The sequence below is a fragment of the Nannospalax galili genome, unplaced genomic scaffold (assembly GCF_000622305.1).
Source record: "Nannospalax galili isolate Female #2095 unplaced genomic scaffold, S.galili_v1.0 scaffold851, whole genome shotgun sequence".
Classification (NCBI taxonomy): Eukaryota; Metazoa; Chordata; class Mammalia; order Rodentia; family Spalacidae; genus Nannospalax; species Nannospalax galili.
The window spans coordinates 451338-474661 of NW_008330578.1; the positions used below are offsets into that span (position 1 = coordinate 451338).

Consider the following 23324-nt stretch of genomic DNA (forward strand, 5'->3'; position numbering starts at 1 on the left):
CCAAAAAAAAAAAAGACACAAAGTTGAGGGTGGGTAGGGAGGTAGATGTGGATCTGGGAATAAGCTGGGAGAGGATTGGAGAGGTGAATATAATCAAAATGCATTATGTACGTATGTGAAATTCTCAAAGAATTAATTTTAAAAAATACCATATTAAAAAAGAGAAAGGTAAGCTGGGCGTGGTGGCACACGCCTGTAGTCCGAGCACTTGGGAGGCAGAGGCAGGTGAATCTCTGAGTTCAAGGCCAGCCTGGTCTACATAGTGAGTTCCAGGACAGCTGGGGCTACAGGGAAACCCTGTTTCAAAAAGATCAAAAAAAAAAAAAAGAGAAAGAGAGAGAGAGAGAGAGAAAGGTAGGGCTAGGGCTAGAGAGATGACTCAGCAGTTAAGAGCACTGGCTGCTCTTGCAGAGGACCGAGGTTCAGTTCCTAACACCCACATAGTAGCTAACAACCATCCATAACTCCAGTTCCAAAAGAATTTGACACCCTCTTCTGACCTCCACAGGCATTGCACAACACTTACATATATGCACACAGTATACTCATACACATAAAAATAATAAAATTTTTTTAAAGAGAGATAGTCGGGTATGGTGGCACACACCTTTAATCTCAGCACTCTGGAGGCAGAGGCAGATGTATCTTTGTGAGTTCGAGGCCAGACTGGCCTCCATAGCAAATCTAGGCCTGCTGGGGCTACAGAGAGATCCTGTCTCAAAAAAGACCAGAGGGAGAGGGAGAGGGAAAGGAAGAACGAGAGGGACAAGGAGAGAGGGGCACATTTGACAAAAGCCTCATTTACATCCAAGTCACATTTTTCTCAGAGTCTTCACCTTTAATCGTTACATTGGGAAATGGTTATCTGAAATATTTAAGTCCTATGTCTTACTTCAACTACCAGAATTGAAGGCCTTCCTAAATCAAGGATGCAAGGTGTCTTCTTAATGCCATAGATGAGATTCTGTTTTCAATGAAATTTACTTACTGTAACAAGGACAAAATATGAAAGGCAGTTTTCCATGAACCTTGCCTATCTAGGAGGCTGGAGATTTCCCATTCTCTACCTGAGTTCGGTTTGAGTTTATGAAGCCTCTGCTTCCTTCTAGGTGGAGGCTGAGCTGATTGACAAGCTGGACAGCATGGTGTCAGAAGGGAAAGGTGATGAGAGCTACAGGGAGCTCTTCGGCCTGCTGTAAGCTACTCCTTTCTCAGAAGCCCCCATGTTGGGGAAAGGGGTGATGTAGGCCACTGAAGGGCCACTGGGAAAGCTTCAGAGGTTGGGTTTCTGGAGCGACCCAATTGATTCTGGGTTTAGCAGCACTCACTTTCTATAACAAGAAAGCAAGTGCTCTTAGGATTGTCATGATTGACTGAACAGAGTAATAACTCAGCTCCTGGATTTGCTAAGAAATATCATTGTATGTCTTCATAACATTCCCTTCATCCTTTTGGACAAACAGCCGACGGGGATTCCTTCAGTTTAGGGCTCAGATCCGGAATTTTTGGAAAGTAGGGTATAAATTCTCTTAAGGGACATAGTAGTTATCTTGGGAAACACTACAACAAGACCCTCCCTCTTCAGGCCATTTTTCAGTTTATGAAATGAGATAGCTGTACTAAATGATGTCAGATTTCCCCCAGGTCTATTACTCCAGAATTTATCTCCTAAATTGATGAAGGCTATCAGATCTTACAAAACTTGCCACAGGGCTAATGCCAACAGAGGGACTCAGAGAGACTGTGACCCTCCCTTGTGTTATGAAAAAATGAAATTAGCTCTAGAGTATCTTCTCATTTCACTTAGTGTTTCCAGCATTGAGATTGTTTTAGTACCATTCTGAAGGTAAACTTCTTAAATACTTTTCCAGGAATAATATTGAATGTTTATTTAGAATTTTACAGTGTATAAAATATATTAATATTTCTGTTTTTGAGATTCTGAGTTATTTTATTATTTTATATTAGCAGTTATAATAAAAGTACCATTGACTACATCAGATCTATAATATGGACTTTATTATAACAAATAGTACTGGCTTCTAATTTAAATATAATTGGATTCATAATGTAACCTCTGTATCTTATTAACATTATATCAAAATATCAAATCTGACATGTATAACTATTGAGTTTATTGATGAGTAATTTTAAAAAAAATAAACTGCAAAAGATTTGTAAGTATACTTCCAGACTTACGTGATCCTGACAACACACTTGCAAGAACTGCAGAGTGGGGGTTATCCTTCTTCCCATATTAGAAGTGATGAGACATGCCCTCAGTTACCTCTGAAAGCCCAGACCTGTAATTTCAAGGGGGAGATTCTTTTTGGTATACCATATCTATTTTGTTCTTTGATGAATCAAAAGACAGTTTATTTGAAATATATGATAATAAATCAATCTTTTAGTATTTCTCTTTTAACAAAATGTTGTTTTCAGTTGTGAAAATAGGGCATAGAATTTTCTTCCTTGCCTCATAACAGATTACGTTATTACAAAGGAAAAAAATTACCAAAACAACCCACAATTACTAATTACTTGGCCAAATAATGTTCATAAATATTTCAAATCAGTCTGAGACCTGAGAGCCATTGATACTATGAAGCAGCATTTCTGATTTCATTTGAGGATGCTGTTTGTAGGTATAAAAATAAAAAAGAATGTGTGCAGATTAATTTAGAGAAGATTCAGTTAAGGGGGTATAATAAGCAGCATTTTTCATACTTGTGTGATCATAGAACACCTCATCCTAATGTCCAGTACAACAGAACTTTATAGAATAGTCCTATGTGGACAAGGTTAGATGCTAGAGCTGATCCCTTCTCTCTTTAACAACCTGGTTCACATCAGAAACCCCCACTTTCCCTGAATCCTGAGCCCAGGTATATGTTCTTCACAGAGAGGCAGTTGTCATAGCAAAATCATAAGAGTATCCAGGCTATAGGTTTGAGTCCCCAGTTGGGCCAGCCAACTCCAGGTAACTTACAAATTTAGAGAACAAGAAACAAGGTCAGAGGAATCAGGAATAGAGTTGTGTGGAATGAGATTGAGACCTAAGCTCATTATTAGAGCAAGAAGAAAGAATATAGATTGTTATTCCCTAGAAGAGGCATATGAGATTGTCAGAGACTCTCAAAAGCCAGGCTTTTTGGAGAATCCAGAAATTGCCCCAAAGTGACAGAAGCATGGTAACTGTCAGATTTTTTTTTTAAAATGGCTTGTGTCCCTTAACAAAGGGTATGGCAAAGTATAGCCCCTAAATTTGCTCTGTTTCTCATACCGGACCCCTGAAGGCTTGTGGGAATCTTAATGATCCCTTTATTTCCATGAAGAGGTTGTTTTATGTGTTTACTGAGAATGGTTCTGGGCCATAGAGGCAGTCATCCAGTTGGCAAAGTCAGACTTATCCATCCATGGGTTCTACCTCGGCTGTTCCTTAAGAATAGGTCTCATAGTATATGCCTCTCTCATTTCTACATCAGTGGTATCCTCAGGAACATACACAGCAAAATAGGAGATGTGTTCATTTGTTGCTACCAATTCAGTAACATCCTTGTCTTTGCTTTCTGCTGCATGGAATAGAACCCAGCTGTTTGGGCCTTACCCCAGGTAAGACTACAGTGTGGTGAGTCTGCCATCTCCCAGTATGTCAAACCTCCACAGGCTCTTGAACCTCACTCTTATGAGTAGGGAAGGCTCATGAATTATGTTTTCTTCTTTCACCAACAGTCTTCTGGAGAAAGTTGAACAGGAAACATGGCGTGAGACTGGCATTTCCTTTGTTACCTCAGTCACCCGCCTCATGGAACGCCTTCTTGACTACAGGTATTTTCAGGGAACCTATTCAGACTCTTCTCTGGTAGAATACTCTCTCCTGCAAGGGTATTCCCTTGGCCTTAAAACAGAGACCAGATTGGATACTGTGATACTTATCTATAATCTCATCATTGGAAAGACTGTGACAGGAAGATCATGAGTTCAAAGCCAACCTGACTACAAAGAAAGACCCCATTAAAAAACAACAGCAGCAACTGAGATGTGTCAGAACAGGGAAAATCTGCTCAGGTACTGTTTTCAGTCATCAGGAATCCTCTGATGACCAGTAACAGAATACCTTTTCTTAGGAATAGGTTAGGGCTTCTTGGGATTTCCCCCTAAGATGGCATGCTCCCAGGAGGCATCTCAGGAACATGCAGCCTTCCATCAAGAAAAGTCAGGGCTCAAAGGAATGGACACAGCAGAGGGAAGAGAAAAACTATCTCCAGAGCAAGGCAGGGAACAGCTAAAGTTCCTTAGTAAAGACTTTCATCAGCCATATGGGAGATAAACAAGGAAATGTCACCTAATGCCAAAATATGACCAAGGACAACTTTCAGTTGCTTCTCCAGGACCTAGGGATACCCTTTTGCTCATGCCTACATTCTTTTGTTAAAATCCATTTCCATTTAATCTCTGCACTCAGGAAGTAATATCTCTGTGAATTCAAGGGGAGCCTGATCTACATAGTGAGTTCCAAGCCAGTTGTGGGAGTTACATAGTGAGACTCTGTCTCAAAAAGAAAATCTATGCTTGTTCCCTGATGCTAGCCGTGTGAACAGATTCGAGGAAATCATCTGTGAGCTCAGAGATCTGTTAAATTCAACCCGAGAGTACATGTTGAATTAGATAGAGTTTTCTCGTGAGAGCCTACCCTCTGATCCTGTCATGATTGTTGAATTAGTGAGACAACCACTACAACCTTAATTATTCTTTCAACAGGGTTCAGGTAGTATCTAAGAAAATGGGAAGAAAGAGGCAGGATGATAAAGGGATAAAACCCACCCCAAGTCATAATGCTACAAGATGAACAAACACCAAAGGGGAACATTTTCAAACTGTGGATCAAGAAATGAGGGTACTCAGGCTTCCTCTAGTTCCTTCTGAAGGAGAAAGAACTGTTCAGAAGACTCAAGTGTCCCATGCACTGGCCTGGCTACACTCCTGAGAAATGTGTTCACACACTGAGATCCCTTTCTGCAGTACAGCTATGTTTGTGCGAGCTTCGGCATGTTTTTCTTGGACCTTAAAAGGTCAAAGCTGGCCTTTTGCAGCCCCCTTTTAAATCAGAGGCTTCTTTTTTATGCCAGGTACCAAGCCTCTCCACACCTGTCATCAAACAAAGGGGAGAAGTGGGCTAAAGTCCTATATCTTTCTCTCACTGCAATATTTACTAATTGTATTGCTCTAGGCTACCTGAATGAGTCAAAATCAGTTTCTTAGGCTTCAAGGCCTAATTTTAACTAGCTGTTTGACTTCCTTTTCTATTTCATATAAGCAAATAAAACTCATGGCCAGAACCAATTTTATTCTCCATTTCTTATCTCAGTGGTGGTAACAAATCCATAGTTTTCCATGTGTCTTTAAAGACACATGAAACTTGTCTTTGCCCACATCTTCTGAAAAGCCTCAGAACTCACATCCTGCATCCAAGCCTCCAAGTCTTGTTCCATGTAAACATGGAAAGAAATACCATGACTTTATTTATTTTTTTTTTTCGTCTTTTTGAGACAGTGTCTCCCTGTAGCCCCAGCTGTCCTGGAACTCAACTATGTAGACCAAACTGGCCTTGAACTCACAGAGATCCGCCTGCCTCTGCCTCCCAAGTGCTGGGATTAAAGGCATGCACCACCACGCCCAGCTGAAACACCATGTTTTTTATGGTGGCTCCCATCTACTAAAAATAATTACCACATTAATGTTTTATATAAATTGTTTCTAATCTCACTTGCAGCCCTGAAGGGCTACCCTTGTAGTTGCTAATAAAGAAGTGCAAGTGATTTCTGTTGTTCAGACTTGAGCCTAGCTCTAGCTGACTCAAAAGCCATGTTCTAGATCCCCATCCATGTTGTCCTCTATGATCTCAGTCCCTCAAACTTCTCTATGCATCACCAGAGACTAGTTTCCCAATCCAAACCATCAGGGAGGCTTTCCCAGACCAGGAGCTTACCCAGCTGTGTACAGCTTACTTATGCATCTTTTTGTCACCTTTAAGTCTCATTTTGACAGAAAATAGCCAACTCCTTGAAGGCAGGATCCTTGAGCTTTCCTTCCTACATAGGGGTTATCTCTGGTAGGTGCACAATAAATAATGATTGATCAGATGGATTTGCTGGAAATACAATGCCCAAACCAGGAGGATCCCTTCCGATATCCCAGTGCAGTTTATAAATAAGAACTTTTTTAAAATGTTGTTGAAAGAGTGTGTGTGTGTGTGTGTATAATTAAAATTTTACATATACTTAAAATTTATATGTTAAATACAAAGTTTTTATATATGTATAGAATATATATATATATTTTTTCAACAAGTTGTATTCCAGCATGAATAGCTTTCAGTATGAGACTTATTTTTAGACTGAAAAAACTTTTAAGTCATATAAGAATTACCTCGTCAACTTTTATATTAATGTCTTTAACTTTATGTCAATGATAGATAAATTCTTTGTCAGATAAAAAATGCTTATTGGCTGCACCTGTATTTCTCAGGTTAGGAAGTAGAGCTCTAAAGACTTTTCTTAGGAACAGACAGGGTAGAGCCAGGATGTCCAAGCCTTGAGCCCTTCCCCAGGCTTCTCCCATTGCAGTATAACCCAGCTCCCAGTCTGGACCCCAGCCAGTCTACCACACACAGATAGCACTTTAAAGATATTCCTTTCTGTTAACCTGCCAGAGAAAGATCTAAAAGGAGAGCAATAGCTGTGCCCAAGTCAAAATTTTACAAGGTATCTTTGTTGAGTAGCCATAGAAAAGCAATGTAAAGTCACATAGAAGAGTCTGCTGTTAACAGTGCATATGGAAAACAATCGAAGAAAAGATCTGTAGGTCTGTTCCTGATTGCACAGCATTGAGCCAGTTCTTTTCTGTTTAATTGACTTGGCTATGAAATTCTGGTTATAACCAAGCAGAAGGAGATGTCTGGTAAATGTTTCAGATACTTTGTGGAAAATATAGCCTACTACATGCCACAGTGGCTAGATAAGAGCTCACTTCCCCTGTGGATCCATCTTTCTGTGGTAAACAAATAATTTTTGCCGCTTTTCAGATTACTCAAAACAAATAGGCCATCTGGGCCTTGAATACATTCCTTTTGAAGTCATACCTGTTTCCTTGTCCTGGTAGCACTAAAAATCAGGTTTTTCAGAAAGACCTTTAGAACCATTGCATGTGAGTGAATTAGGAGTGCTGATAGGGTTTGTCTTATAAAGAAGGGACTTGGTTTCAAACCGCACAGACCTGCTAACTCTGATTGTAGGAGTCCATAGGAAGAAGGACATTTTGTTTTGCAATACCATGAGAGTGGCATAGATGTCCAGCAACCCTTTCTTCAAAAGAAATAGCTCCAGAATCTTCCATGTTCTGGGAAAGTGGAGAGAACTGGTCAAGTAAGGATCTAGAGGCTCAGTGATGACCTAAGGCTTTTGACCCCCAGCTGCGATGTTCCTCATTGTGCCCTTGCCTGTTAGTGGAGTTAGGCCAAGATATATTCTCCACCCTGACCCTAGAGCTCCATGCCCTGGGAAAGACAGCAGGCAGGTATGATTCTGGCTGGCTGTGGGTATAGGAAGGTTTTGTCTAAATTCACCATGCTGGAACTCATTGTAATTGTCTTGTTCTGGGCCTCTGCTCCTTTTCAAAAGAACATAGATCTGACTAGCCCCTTTTCTCCTATAAGAGAGATTAATTCTTATTGTTCTTACTAATTGTGCCTCTTACTGGCCAGCCTCAAACCTTGCTACACTCAGATGTGAATATAGCTTAGCCTTGGCTGAAGCTATGTCTGAGTCAAGAAGCACTAGATGTGCTGCTACTTATGACAGGTGGTTCCAAAACCTAGTGTACAGGAAAAAGACCATAGAGAGAAATACCATTTGTTTTGTGCAGCCATCAATCATGCCATAGAGCTCTGAAGCTAAATCCTTGAGTAGAGGTTCTTAACTTCTATTCAATACTTTCCCATAAAATTAAACTTTCCCTTTAAGAATAACTCAGTGCCTCCCTTTTGTGAACTTGAGAATTTGGCCTTCTGCCTTATAGACACATATTTCTATGCTAAAGAAATTGGTAAGTACCACTTAACACCCTCATGTTGCATCTGGGTTCTCTGCCACCAACAAGGAGCTCAGTAAGAGATCTTTGAGCCTCAGGATTGATTGCAAAGCTCAGAGGGACCTCACAATACAGTCCTTGACCATTGAAGTACTTCCTGATAGACAGCACATTAATTTTAGATTTGGCCATAGTAGTGCCCAGTGATACTGCTGTTTGATGTATTGTCCCAGGAGATACCACTTCATATCATGGGCACTCATTTGTGTTCTCCATTCCAGGGACTGTATGAAAGGAGAAGAAACAGAGAACAAGAAGATTGGCTGCACTGTTAACCTGATGGTGAGATGACATGAGCTCTTCCTCCTATCTGTCTGGTGGGATGTCTCTCCTGTTCTGTGATTGGCTTGGCCTTTCTACAATGTATGGCTGTATCACCTAAAGCTTTGAGTTAAGGATATCAACTCTATTAATGGTAGTTTGGAAGCTTGACCTTACCAGACACTTTCCCACTTGGGGAAGGATAAAATGATCTTTTCTTTGTCAGTGCTCTTACCTGGCCTCTTGGTGAGGTCCTACCAACCCAGACATACTCTGATTCATGGTCTGCCCTGATCCCTAATCTGCTCTGTCATACTTCCTCTTTAACACCACTCAGGACTTCCACAGACCCTCCAGTGACTCTACCCCCTGCCGGTGTCCCTCCTGACTGGTGCTTTTGTTTTTCTAATGCTGTTTGCCTCTAGGACCTGCTCTCCCTTTCCTGCTCAGCACACCCAGGGCTGGAGCTCAGATCTTGCTTCCAAAGGCAGCAGATTCTCATACCTTACATATCTTTCTTTTGCAGAACTTTTACAAATCTGAAATTAACAAAGAGGAAATGTATATCCGATATATCCATAAGCTTTGTGACATGCACTTACAAGCCGAAAATTACACAGGTAAGTAGGGAAGAGAACCATGCCTTCTCATTAGGACAGACTAATGGGATATGCACACATGGCAGAGAAAGGCTCCTGGCTGATACCTGCCAGATCTCAGCAGTCTTGGGCCTCAAGCTACCCCTTCACCTCTATTCCTTTGTAAGTGAAGAAAAAGCAGGTGAAATTTCCACTTGTTCTTCCTGCCGTGTGCTCCATGCATGTCCTCTACTGTCTGAGGCTGGTCTACTCACCTTCGTTCCTACCCACATGTCTGAGGACTCAAGAAAAACTTCCAGATTCTGGCACACCAGGTTCAGAGCATTTGGAGTTCACTGTCACTCCTCAGGAATAGAGCCTTGCAAAAGGTCTCAGAAAGCTGGAACTAACTGAGGCCATACCAAAGGAACATTCCCTAATCCTGGAATTTCCAGAACTTACTGGCAGTTCTGTTGGCAGTCTAGGCTCTTTCTGTGCAACTGCATCCCAGCTCCTACACTGAGCTCCCAGCAGAAAGTATGGAGAGCATTCATTTCACTTTTTGACAGGACAAATAAAGGCCCTTTCATTATGTCTACAACTTACCCTAAGTGCTTATCATGCTCTGTTTACTGAGAACTACTCTAAATGAAGATGATGTGTGTATGCATGTGTGTTCTGTGTGATTCCCTTCTACCATACTTTCCCCAGATAGCTATATTTTCCATTGTGACCAGCCTATTCTTAGCCCTTAGACAGTAAGACTTAAATTTGTGTTCTAGATGTTGAAATTAGAGCTATTCTTATCTGAAATTTCTACAATTAAATGGAATTATAAAACTGGACAGCCCTTCTTCCTTGTCCTTGTCTATAGATGTTATAAAGTGGCATAGATACTACTTTTTCTGATAGCGCAGCTTGGCAAGATGTATATCTAAATGACTGGGCTGTACTCAGAAAGCTGAGACATGAAGATCATGAGTCTGAGGCAAGCCTAGGCTACATAGTGAGTCCTGTCTTTTAAAAATGAAATGATAATGACATGACATGACATGACTAAATTTGTCACACTTTATACTTGATAATCATGATCCCAACAACTCTGAAAGGATGGTAAAGAAAGTTTTTATTTGTTTTTTTGGGTTTTTTTTTTTTTTTTTTTTTTTTTTTTTTTTAGATCCACATGCCTCTGCCTCCCGAGTGCTGGGATTAAAGGTGTGCGCCACCACGCCCATGACTCATCTACTTTTATTCAGAGGCATGGTCTCTCCATCAAACCCAGAGCTCATGGTCTGGGATTACAGGCAGATGCCTGGTCTACGTAGTGAGTTCCAGGTCAGCTGGAGCTACAGGGAGACCCTGTCTCAAAAAGACAAAAAATTAAAAATTCCATATATTAGTATAGACATTTGCTAAACTCAAGTCTTGGGCCAAAACTTAGAGGCTGTCATGGATTTAGACATAGAGGGTGCTAGCTCTATGAATTATATCTAAAAATAGTATACACAGGGAAGAAAAAGATTTCACATGGATCTATGAACTCCATAAGGAGGGCCTGAATGCCTCTGAGGGGGTGGAAATGCTATTTTGTCTCTGAAGAGAAAAAGAAGTTCCCCTAGACCCATTGAGGAAGTATGTACATCCCTAGGCAGGAGGTTTCAGTTTCAGGGCATAGGCAGAATAAGAAGCCAAGAGCAGACCTGGCTGAAAACTGGAAGTGGGTCACAGAATGATTAGAAATTAGATTCTTTATAGCCATGTGAGCACTTTTTTAGTATGGCCTGGAAATACAGGCAGAAGCTAGAACTAATTAACTTGCCAGTAGGGAAATGCCACTAAAAACTAGCAAAAAGAAGAAGGAAGAGAATTCCTTAATAGGGCCCTAAGCAGTGGCTATAATTCAGCATGACTCATCTCTTAGGATTTATACTTCTTACATGTTGTTTTTACATAATTATCATAAATTGTTCCACATATAAAATATTGCTAGGCCTCCAGTCTGAGTCTAGTACCAAGTTTTTCCAGAAATGGAGTCTCTGGCTCAAGGTTCATACTCTTTAACTTTGATCCTTTTAGAAATGGTAACCGTGAGAAAAAAGAGCTCTTCCCAGCCAGGGCCATGCTGAGGGCAGAAAATGGGGCTGATGCAAAAATGGATTAGGGAGGGCTCAGGGAAAACCTGTATGAGATACTCACCAATTAGAACCAGTTCTAAAAAGATAAAAAGGTGCCGGGCGTGGTGGCGCACGCCTTTAATCCCAGCCCTTGGGGAGGCAGAGGCAGGCGGATCTCTGTGAGTTCAAGGCCAACCTGGTCTACATAGGGAGTTTCAGGTCAGCTGGAGCTACAGGGAGACCCTGACTCAAAAACAAACAAAAAAGTAGGCCACATCAATAGCAGGGCACCCAGCCCAGCCAAAACTGTACACAGGAACAGAAAAAAATCCACTCTATCTCCATGCTATGGACAAATGCTCTTAACTTAGACAGCCCTACTGTGTTATCTTTAGTATTAGGAACACTGATATAAACCCCTGGCACCAAGCTGCTCTTGGGACCTAAAAGGAAGCCCTAAGCCTCTGAGCTGTCTTTCTCCACAGAAGCTGCATTCACCCTACTCCTTTACTGTGAGCTGCTACAGTGGGAGGACCGACCGCTGCGAGAGTTTCTGCACTACCCATCTCAGACAGAGTGGCAACGGAAAGAGGGACTATGCAGGAAGATCATCCACTACTTCAACAAAGGCAAGGTAGGTGTAATTAAGCAAGCCTTTTAACCCCTCGGTTCCTGCTGTAATATATGCCATCTTCATAGTGTGGGGTTGGCAGCAGATGTAGAGGGTGGCCTGTAAGGTAATGAGTGGATGAGTACCCATGTGAGTTCGTCAGACCTGGAGGTAGCATTTTCTTCAGGGAAAAAAGTAACCCCAGTAGCTTAGTTCTATGGCTTGGGAGCTGATTCTGAATTGAAGGTTTAAGAGACAACCCCACATACCAGCTTTGCATATCTATAAATGATAAATGCTAATACTCCTATTGCAGGGACTTCTAAGACTATGTGATATTTTAGTGCTTGTCTCACTGAGGCAGAAACACTGTATTAGGACAAGGAGTCAGAGTCTATTTAAAATTCTCTTTGGCTTGTTTCTCTTTTTAATTGGTCTTGAAGGTTTAGTCTATATGGCATTGATTTCTTCATAGGATAGATGTAATATGCTCTGTTAGAAAAAGGCAATCTCAGCTAGACTTGGTTCAAGCCTGTAACCCCAGCACTTGGGAGTTGGAGGCAGGAGGAACAGGAGTTCAAGGTCATCCTTGGCTGTATAGCAAGTTCAAGGCCCCAGCCTGGGCTATACAAGATTCTGCCCCCTGCCAAGAGGATAGAAGGAAGGAAGGAAGTGAGGGAGGGAGCAGGAAGGAAGAAAGGAAGAAGGGAAGAAGGAAGGGAGGGAGGAAAGATCTTACAATACTTTTCTTCTCTTTGAAAATGGTATTTCAAATAATATTTTTTAAATATCCTTGTTTAAGAATTCATACTGAAATATTTATTGGTAGAATTATATGCTGTATCAGAGATTTGCTTTAGAACTATGGGGAAGAGTAAATGGATAACGTAATAATGATGCAGGATTGGCCTTGAGGTGGTTATTATTGAGGTATTGGATTATGAGTATCTAAGAGTTCATCTTCTGTACCTTCCATTTTTCCATATAAAATAACTTTTAATTAGTATTTAGAAGTTAAGATGAATATCCTGGGTAAATATCATTTAAACTGATGATTCCCAGTCTAACCAAGAGAAAGAAAACACCACAGTAAGAAGGTAGAAAATAGGGGCTGGAGAGATGGCTTAGCAGTTAAGAGCACTGACTGCTCTTTCAGAGGACCCAGGTTTGATTCCCAGCACCCACATGGCAGCTATGAACTGTCCTTAATTCCAGTTTCAGGGAAATCTGAAGCCCTCTTCTGACCTCCGCGGCATTGCACGGCACAGGTGCACTCACGTACATTCAGGCAATACACTCATACACATAAAAATAATAAATTTTTTTTAAAAAAAAGAAGGTAGAAAATAAAAGTATAGCTTGGTGGTAGAATACTTACATAGCTTCCCCATGGCTCTGGGTTCAACCCCAGCACCACACAGAAAAAAAAAGAGGAAATGAACGTTGCCTTAGAATGAAGTCTACTACAGCCTTCCTCAGGCTCCTATGAGATGTGCCTGTTGCTGCAACAGAAGCTATATCACAGAAACAGCTTGCTATCTGTCTAAATAAGGATCATCTGAAGCTTAAAATTCTAACCTTTCTAGAAAGGTATCAGACCTGTGACTAGGCCTTTGGTAGCCCTTCTTGATTGCCACAGTGTTTTCTGAACTTAAACAACCTCTTTTTAAAGATCAGGGTTTCCTTCATTGACTTATTAAATAAGTATTGAATAGCTAGCATACCTGCTATTGTTCTAGGATCTGAAAATAAAGGAAATAAGTAGAGTTTTCTCCCTCATCAGTTTATCATCTATTATAGATATTAATCCAACATAAAGTAAATAAATTTTAAAATGAGATAATGTAAGGATTACAGAATCAAATGTACAAAAAAGTACATGTTCTTGTAAAGGTCGTCAAGAAAGGTCTAGAAGCCAAGACCAGAAGCCAGTGCTTGAGCTAGAAAGCCATGCTATGTGTTATTCTCTGTAAATTGGTTTTTGAAGTATGTGTTCCTTGTGAGATGGAGCTAAGAGGAGGCCTTTTATAGTCTGTCACGTGTTCAATGTGGGCTTCACCATTCTGAGGATGTCTCAAGGTGCTGAAGTCCTGTTCCTCTTTCTGATACAGAGCTGGGAGTTTGGGATCCCAATATGCAGAGAGCTGGCATGTCAGTATGAGAGCCTCTATGATTATCAGAGCCTCAGCTGGATTCGGGTAAGCTTTGTCCTTTCTTCCACCTTAACCCTGACCAAAGATGCCAGGACTTTCCTGGCATCAAGTTCTGAGTGAGCATTGTGAGTGCTGCTTAGGCCCTTGGTTTAGTGCCATGGAAAAAAGCCAGATTTCTTCCCTGAAGATATTTTCAGTTGCTAAAGAGATGGCTCAGCAGTTAAGAGCACTGAGTGCTCTTGCAGAGGACCCAGGTTCAGTTCCCTGCATCCACATGGTGGCTAACAACATCCATAACTCCAATTCCAGGGAATCTGTCACCCTCTCCTGGCCTCCATGGGTATTGATGTACACGCAGGCAAAACACTCATACACATAAAAATAAATAAAACAAAAAAAATTTAATATATTTTCAGTCTGACTGAGGAACAAAACCACATATCTGACAAATTATTTCATGATCTGGACCCAAAAAGCCAGTTGTACATAGGGAAGAAAGAAAGCATGATGGGATAGTGGTCTCATGAAGAGGTGGCAGCCCAGCTTCATGAAGACGCTTTTCTTGAAATGATTTTGTTCAATGATGCATCATCTTTTTTTTTTTTGGTCTTTTTGAGACAGGGTCTCCCTGTAGCTCCAGCTGTCCTGGAACTCACTATGTAGACCAGGCTGGCCTTGAACTCACAGAGATCCTCCTGCCTCTGCCTCCTGAGTGCTGGGATTAAAGGCGTGCACCACCACACCTGGCTATCATCTATTATTTTTAATGTGTGTATATGTATGTATGTATGTGGGCATGGATGCCATGCTCATGTGTGGAGATCAGAGGACCACTTTGTGGAGTTGGTTCTCTCCTTCCACTTTATGTGGGTTCTAGGGATCAAACTCAGATTGCCAGGTTTGTGCTGCTGACAGGCACTTTTACCACAGAGCCATCCCACTGGCCCCTAAGATTTTTACTATAAGAGTTTTTCTGGGGCTGGAGAGATGACTCAGCGGTTAAAAACACTGGTTGTTCTTGCAGAAGACCCGGGTTTGAATCCCAGCACCGACAGGGCAGCTAACAACTGTCTGTAACTCCAGTCCCAGGGGATCTGACAGCCTCTTCTGACCTCCACAGGCATTGAATGACACGGGTGCACTTACCTACATGCAGGCAATACATGTATACACATAAAATAAAAATAATAAATAAAAAATAGTTTTCCAAGTTGCATCTTGTGTTCATGTTTAACCATTTGTCCTTGTTCCCTTCTTTGAAGCAAAATATTCAAAAATTAAGCCAAATATCCCATGGATTTTGAAGATCTTCATAAAGTTTTTCCTTACTGCTAGTGCTAGCTTCTAAATTATATCTGCTTATTTCATCAACAAAGAGAGATGAGTGCTCTCAGGTCACAGTCCACTGCACTTTCATCTGTGGCTGACCATCTGTTCCTGATTTAGACTGGGATTTGAACATGGTTCCCTAAAGTAGCTTATTGGCTTTCTTTTTGAAGGCTACTGCCTAAAGATACTCAGATATGAAGCCAGAATAGCCATACTAAAAAATTTACTAACTTCATAATGCTAGAAAACTTGAATATTAGTTATCTTTTCAAGTTTAAAATCTCCTAGATTGGAACCAATACCAGTGATACTGACGATTGAGGCTTCTTCACTGTGATTATATCTTAAGCCAGATGATAGATGAACTACAGTGGATATAATTGGAGTGACATGAAATAGTACTGAAGACTGTTGGTAGACAGCTACAAGCAACCCTAGTCAAAGATCAACTAGTATAGTGAGTATCAATCAAAAGTAGGAGTCCTTGGGCAGAAAAATCCATACTAAATATGTGCTTCTAAGGTTCAGGCCCAGATCTCCATAGATCTGGATCCACCATGGATCCAGATCATTCAGAATAGCCAAACATTCAGAACAGCCTCCCAGGGATAAAGTAGACAGGCTTGTCTTCATCCCATCATCAGATGGCAATGAAGAAGGGTTTTCCTCTTCCATGATGCAGTCCCCTGGAGAGAGGCTGGTGGTATTTAGGGGTTCACTTCTTTCTTACCTAGATTGAATTGCCATGATTTCTCTCTAGAAGACAGTGTCCAGTTGGGCCTAGAAGGACTTGCTTTGGAAACCAACAGCAGTCAAGCCAACACCTTTATTTTCACAGAAAATGGAGGCCAGCTACTATGACAATATTATAGAGCAGCAACGGCTGGAGCCTGAATTCTTCCGGGTTGGTTTCTATGGCAGGAAGTTTCCTTTCTTTCTTCGGGTGAGTCCATTCCAGATGGTCACAAGAATTTGCCATCTGCTTGTGGTTAAGATTTTCCTGGTTCTATGACAGCCAGACTTAGTTATGTTTGGAGAATCATGAGGCTTGGCTCTGTGGGCAAGAAAGATGATCAGGTCATAAAGCAAGATGTCCTTTGAATCTTCTCTTTCTTTAATAATATTTTTTTTCAGTCTTTTTGAGACAGGCTCTCCCTGTAGCCCCAGCTGTCCTGGAACTCACTATATAGACCAGGCTGGCCTTGAACTCAAGATCCACCTGCCTCTGCCTCCCAAGTGCTGGGATTAAAGGCGTGTGCCACCACGCCCAGCTACTCTCTTGCTTTTTAAGATTTATTTTTATTCTTTTTAATTATTTGTGGGGGGGAGGATATATACATGTGGTCCAGGTACCTGCAGAAGCCAGAAGAGGGAGTCAGATCCCCTAGAGATGGAATTATAGATGGTTGTAAGCTATCTGACATGAGTACTGAAAACCAAATTCAGGCCCTCTGCAAGAGCAGTATGTGCTTCTTAACCACTAAGCCATTTCTCCAGCCCTTTCTACCTTATTTTTGAGAAAGGGTCTCTTACTAAACCTGAAGCTTATTTGTTTGGCTAGGCTGGCTGGCCAGTGAGCTTCAGGGATCCATCTGTCTCCACACCCACCAGTACTAAGGTTACAGGCACACACTATGATCAGCTTTTTTACGTGGAGTTCTGGGTATTTGAACTCAGGCCCTCATACTTGCACAGCAGGCACCAACTGAACCATCTCCCCAACCCAAAAGAACTTTTATATTATACACATGATTTACTTAATGCTTGTGTTCTTTCCTTTTGCATATTCTATTGACTACTTCTTTCCAAAGGACTGACCAGTCAACAGAAAACATTTAGCTTTATTTAACAAGCCTAGTTGTCATCTTCAACTCTGCTTTAGTTGGCTGTATTATTCTGTGTCTACTAGGAATGTATTAGGAAATGGCAAGTGCCTAAAAATGTACTGATAGGTACCTTCCAAAACCTGCCTCTAGTGCCTGGAACCTTCATTGTAGCTCACCTTTGCCAATAGTGTCAGTATAACCCTGACCTCAACAATAGGCACAGCATGTCTCTTAAGGTTTGTCATCTAAGATGATGTTTTTCCCTTCTGGTTGCACAGTAGCTCATAAAGCCAGGGTGGAGAATTTTAAAAGAAACTAGAAGACAGTCTGTTTCACTCCTGGGGCCTTCGCTGACCCAAGATAACAACAGCACTTTTCTCTCTACAGTGGGTAGAAAAATGTCCCAGAAGACTGAGCTAGACTATACACTGTACAGAAGGAATGACTGAGCATAGCCTGGTGACAGCAGTCAAGCCATTGTGAAATAAAGGGTGGAATTTAATCTTTATTTACAGGTCATTGCAAGATATGAAATTCCACATAGAAATAAGAAACTCATTCAGAGGACAGGCTTCATATAGTTTTGAACTACTGGTCACATACTAAATATTATGTATGACACAACAAACAGCTTAATGCCTCAGCTGTAGGATTTAAAAGTTAAGGTCCCAGGAGTTCCATACTAAATTTGGAAGTTATAGCCTTCAGAATAGTTTCTGGTACAACATTTTGATCTTTTGTTTGTTTGTTTTTGTTTTTGTCTTTTGAGATAAGGTCTCGTAAAGTCCAGGCTGGCCTCAAACTGGATTATGTAATAACTGAGACTGACTCTGAACTTCTGATACTCCTGCATCCACCTTCCAAATGCTGGGACTCCTGATGTGTGCCATCATGCCTGGTTTTATGCAGTGTTGGGGATCAAACTCAGGATTTTGTTCATGATAGGCCAACATTGTTTTTTTGGTCTTTTTGAGACAGGGTCTCCCTGTAGCCCCAGCTGTCCTGGAACTCACTATGTAGACCAGGCTGGCCTTGAACTCACAGAGATCCGCCTGCCTCTGCCTCCGGAGTGCTGAGATTAAAGGCGTGTGCCAGTGATAGGCCAACATTTTATCAACTGAACTATATTCCCAACCATTGATCTTTTTCTGCTCAGAAATATTTCTCAGTCAAGCTTAATGAAGGCTATATACAGACTCATTCTTATGACTTTAAGTGCATCAATTTTATCTAAGCCTCCACATATTGTTTAATTATTACACTAAGTTTCTCATATGCTGAAAGATAATTGGAATAGATCAGAACAACCAGATGTTTTTAGCATCTTTCAGTTAGGAAATGCCTCAGTGGTTCTATTATGCCACAGTAAATGAGGTATACAATTTCTACAGCTCTTTTACCACTTATATAGTTGGTCACCACTTATACAGCTTCCCTTTGTGACTTAAAGTCTGCTGTAGAGAGAAGGCCAATGAAGAATGGGACTAATTCATAACCTCTTATTTCTAGTCTTGACAACCAACCGTGATACTTGACAATGTCCCTAGAGCAGGCTTGGAAATATGGCAGATACTCATACATCTATCACAACTTGAGTCTGCTCATCTGTTCCAGTGACAGTATTCTTTATGACTCTTATCATGGGAGTTACATTTGACAATTAAACAGACCCTAGAAGCTTCATAATTTGGGCACACCTCCTGTGTGCATAATCATTTCATTGTTTTTGTTTGGATCATCAGCAAGGTAGAAACCATCCCAGTGGTATCTGCTAATGCATGAAGGAGATGAACTAAAAGTAGGAAGAATTTGCTCCATAGCATCAAATAGAAGTGCAGTCTTAAAGTGACAAAACTTGGTCAGAGTAAGATTATACCAGTAACCACATACTAAAGATAATATACCAGGAACTTCAGGAAAACTAACAATTGATTAACTGCATCTCACTTGATAATTAAGTCTAAGAAAACTGAAACCATCAGCTTCAATGTTTCCTAAAGTTCATATAGCATGTTCACTGATGTGAGCATGAAAAGTTGCCAACAGAGATGACCACAGCATTGTTCTTATTTCCCAGAAGCAATGTTAGCAGATTCAAATTGAAAATCACTATAGTGAGTTCTGCACAAGAAAGACCACAAATGTTGGAATCAATCCTGCCTGAATTATGTTGTCTGTGGGGACTTTTCCCTAGAAAGCAATTTTCTACCAGATTCAGTAACTTAGAGCAGACTTTCTAAATTACTGCTGTTTATGCCTTTACAGTGTCATCAACAGACTAATTCACAGTGCCCTGGTTGCTATAGTTTTCCTGCAGTGACAAAAATAGCATCATGAGGAAACAAACTTACATTTCTCCTTTATAGCATCTGGTTATCTTTCTTAGCTTTCCTCATCTCCATATTAACTTCTATTCAGTGCCATCCTATTTCTGTACTGTCATTTTCCTTGTTCTTGGAAGTATTAAAACAGGCAGCTGGTAAATTAGCATTTTCATTGGTAAGTCTGGGAATTAGAGACAAAGGGCTTGCAGCTTCCACAGGAAATGGTTCAGAAGTCAGGCTGCAGAACATCCACCATGGCCCAGCCCAGAGATGGTTGTTGCTTCCTTGCTTATTCAGCACAAACTATGTGATCCAGGAGTAGTCAGCCTGGGCCTATAGACTATATTCCATTGAGATTTACTGTTCTCAGATGAAATAAATAAAACTGTTCATATGCAAGTGAGCCTTGGAGCTGCAACTGAGACCTAAAACTAGCTCTGACTGCCCCCAGTTCCAATAACTTACTAAAGTTCAGTATCCACAAATCTCAGCCAGCAGGTGGAAAAGGTCACAAGACCCCTTTGATATACTTAGGATTGCATCTTATTGTGGAAATTGCTTTATCCAGTGACCAATAATAAGTTAGATATAGGGCTGGGGAGATGGCTCAGTGGTTAAGAGCACTGACTGCTCTTGCAGAGGACCCAGGTTCAATTCTCAGCACCACATGGCAGCTACGAACCACCCTTAACTCTAGTTCCAGGGGAATCTGAAGCCTTCATCTGACCTCTGCAGCATTGCACGACACGGGTGCACTCACATACTTGCAAGCAATACACTCATACACATAAAATAAAAATAATAAATAGTAAAAAACAAGTTAGATATAATATCAAGACTCTACTGGCTCCCTAGAGGGGAAAAACCCAGCCTGTTAACAGAGTCCAGAACAACTATATTTCAGGTGTAAACCAGATCAACTTACACTTTCCCTAGGAAGTACTCATTCTAGGTTAAAAGAAAAAAATTATCTATATGGGAACAGGTAATATAAGAGAGACAGAAAGAGGCTCTCACTATATCTAATAATTGTGATCCCCAGGAAGGCTCCAACTGTACTCCAAACAGAGATTTCCTTAGGACTGGGCTTTCTTCTATAGTGACTGACCATCCAGCCCAAGCATTTCAGAAATGGCATATTCGCTATTCCCATAATTAATAGTCTAGTGTGGTAGTTCATGTTTGTAGTCCCAGTACTTGAGATCTGAGACAAGAGGATCATAAGGCTAGCCTGTGCTACATAGTAGGTTCCAGAGCAGTCTGAGCTAAATAGTGAGACACTGTATTTTTTTTACATTTTTTATTTATTTTTATTTTATGTGTATGAGTGTTATTGCCTATGTGTGTGTAAGTGCACCCATGTCATGCAGTGTCCGAGGAGGACATAAGAAGGATCCCAAGGAGGGATCACCTTGAACTGGAGTTATGGGTTGTTGTTAGTCATCATGTGGGTGCTGGGATTCAAACCCAAGTCTTCTGCAAGAATAACCAGTGTTCTTAAATGCTGAGTCACCTCTGCAGCCCCGAGACACTGTCACCAATAAATAAATAATAAATTAAATAAATAAATAATAAGTAAATAATGATGGGAGCTGGTTGTGATGGTGCCCACTTGTAATCCCAGCATTTGGAAGGTAGAGGCAGGAAGATCAGAAGTTTAAGGTCATCCTTGGATATCTAGTGAGTTCAAGGCCAGTCTAGGCTACATGACACCCTGTCTCAAAAAAAGAAAAAAAGAAAAATAACACTTGAACTGGAGATCAGTAAAGGAAAGAATTGTACAAAAATTAGAAACCAAGAGGCTCTCTAGAAAGTCTGAGACAAATTACTTTGGCCATATAGCTTGGTTCTTTCTTGTTTTATCTTTGCAAATGATAATTGTCATCTTACTCTCAGTCACAATTTGTATATCATATCTAATTTATGATATCACTCCCAGACAACATAATTTTGGATGATACAAATTCAGTGCCTGTTGTCCTATGTTTCTATCTCTGCCAAGCAAGAATGCCCTATCAGGTTCAACCTCACTTTCACTGTCTTCTGTACATGTCACAGAGCATATCAGTGTCTCACAGTTCTGAGAACTTTCTGATGAGTAGGACGTAGTATAGTCACAGTCTGAATATGTTCAAATGTGGTTTCAAATGCTCTAATAATGAAAGAATGACAAAAGGATGTTAGGAATTTTTTCATTTGTCAGTCCATTTCTATATGCATATCTATTTGTATATCTGCAAGCTGATTTCCCTGGTTTAACCTCATGCTAGCCTTCCCTTCTTTCAGCTGCTCAGTTCATATGTAGCAAATGGAATAAAGCCCAGTGGAGGTAGATTGCAGAAATCAAAGTGGTGTCAGCCAGATCTATCTGTTATGGAGATACTGAAAATGAGACCAACAGCCAGCCTCAAGGCCAACACTGTGCCTTCCTCCTACTGGGCCTTCTCCATAACATTCTGCTTCTCCCATACTACCCTACAGACCATCTATTTCTTTAGCTTACTCAGCTTGGTTTCTATGGGCCATCTGCCTCCCTCACCTCACAAATGTGATTATCTACTAATCTTCAAGGAGACAGAAAAACATCCAGCCCTTCCTTCTTGGGGAAATTCCTATTTCTCTTCATTTGACCTGTGAACAGATGTTAGTAAGGAGTATTTTTATGAAAGTGCATATTGAAAAAAACAGTTCTTCACAGGCAGGGTTCCACATCTGCAGATTCAACCAACCACAGATAGAACATACTTGGGAGGAAAATACGTCTGCACCAAATATGTACAGACCTATTTTCTTGTCATTATTCCATAAATAACACAGCATAACAACTATTTTATAGCATTTACATTCTGGAATTCTAAATAACCTAAACATGATTTAAAGCATACCAGAGAATATGCACTAGTTCTATATGAAAGTATTACACCATTTTATATAAGGAATTGAGCTCTGTAGACTTGGGTATCTTTTATGGTATTAACCTTCCATTCTGATTCATCCAGATTTGTGGTCCACCCTTATTTGAGTATAGGTTGAGGTCCTCCAAAGCCTGACCTGTGATCAGCCCTGCCCCAGGAAGAATATGGCTGCCTTTGTGGAGATATGCCCTTCCTTCCCCTCTCCTGTCTCTCCCTCTTCCCTGCTTACACCTCCTCCTATCCTTTCCCTAAGACATTCCAAGAAGGGATAACAGTATCTGACACAGCTTGCTGAAATCTGGTGAGGCAATTGGGTAGGTAGTGACACTAGTGCAATTTTTCCCAGATTCATTTATCTGTGTGTGTGTCTGTCTGTCTGTATCTGTGTGTCTATATGAGGTTTATGTGAGTGTATAGGCTTGTAAGTATATACACAGAGGCCAGAAGAGGGTATTAGGTGTCCTCCATATCACTCTTTGATTATTCCTTTGAGGCAAGGTCTCTCCCTGAATGGGGCTCACATTTTCTCAGCAAGGCTGAAAACCAGCAACCCCAGTGATCCTCCTATCTCCACTCCCCTCAGAGTTGGGATTACAGGCATGCGTGGGACACCCAACTGTTTACATGGGTGCTGATATCTGAAATTTGGTCCTCATGGTTGTGCAGCAAGAGCCAGACCCCTACTCATGGGTTTCATAAGGACTTCCTAGCTACTCACATATGACCAGCTATGAGATAGGCAAAGCAGCAGGAGTTTGGATGTCTTATTTATAAGGAGACTTCAGACCACGAAGAGAAAAACTGAGGCCTAACCCAAACCGTGTACTACATGCTGTAATCCTAGTATTCAGGAGGCTGTGGCAGGAGGATCACCCCAAGGCCAGTCTGGACTATATATGAGATTGTGTGAAGGAGGGAAAGAGGAAAGGAGACAGGGAGGGAAGGAGAGGGGGGGGAGAGGTGGTTCTGCTGACATATTTGCAAAGAAATTTGCTACCAAAGGGGTTTATCAATGCAATAAGCAAATAATAGATATTGGGCAATTTTTAGGCACACATGATCAACC

General features: G+C 41.0%; 1 protein-coding gene across 1 annotated transcript in view; it reads left to right on the top strand.

Annotated features, from left to right (window-relative positions):
• Positions 1-23324, top strand: part of Dock3 (dedicator of cytokinesis 3) — a 480991-nt gene that overhangs the window by 432521 nt on the left and 25146 nt on the right. Inside the window, exons 32-39 of the mRNA XM_029554349.1 lie at positions 1110-1195; positions 3586-3612; positions 3733-3828; positions 8370-8430; positions 8936-9029; positions 11587-11735; positions 13823-13909; positions 16032-16136. Of these exons, the coding sequence (XP_029410209.1) occupies positions 1110-1195; positions 3586-3612; positions 3733-3828; positions 8370-8430; positions 8936-9029; positions 11587-11735; positions 13823-13909; positions 16032-16136 (705 nt within the window). The remainder of the gene's footprint in view (positions 1-1109; positions 1196-3585; positions 3613-3732; positions 3829-8369; positions 8431-8935; positions 9030-11586; positions 11736-13822; positions 13910-16031; positions 16137-23324) is intronic.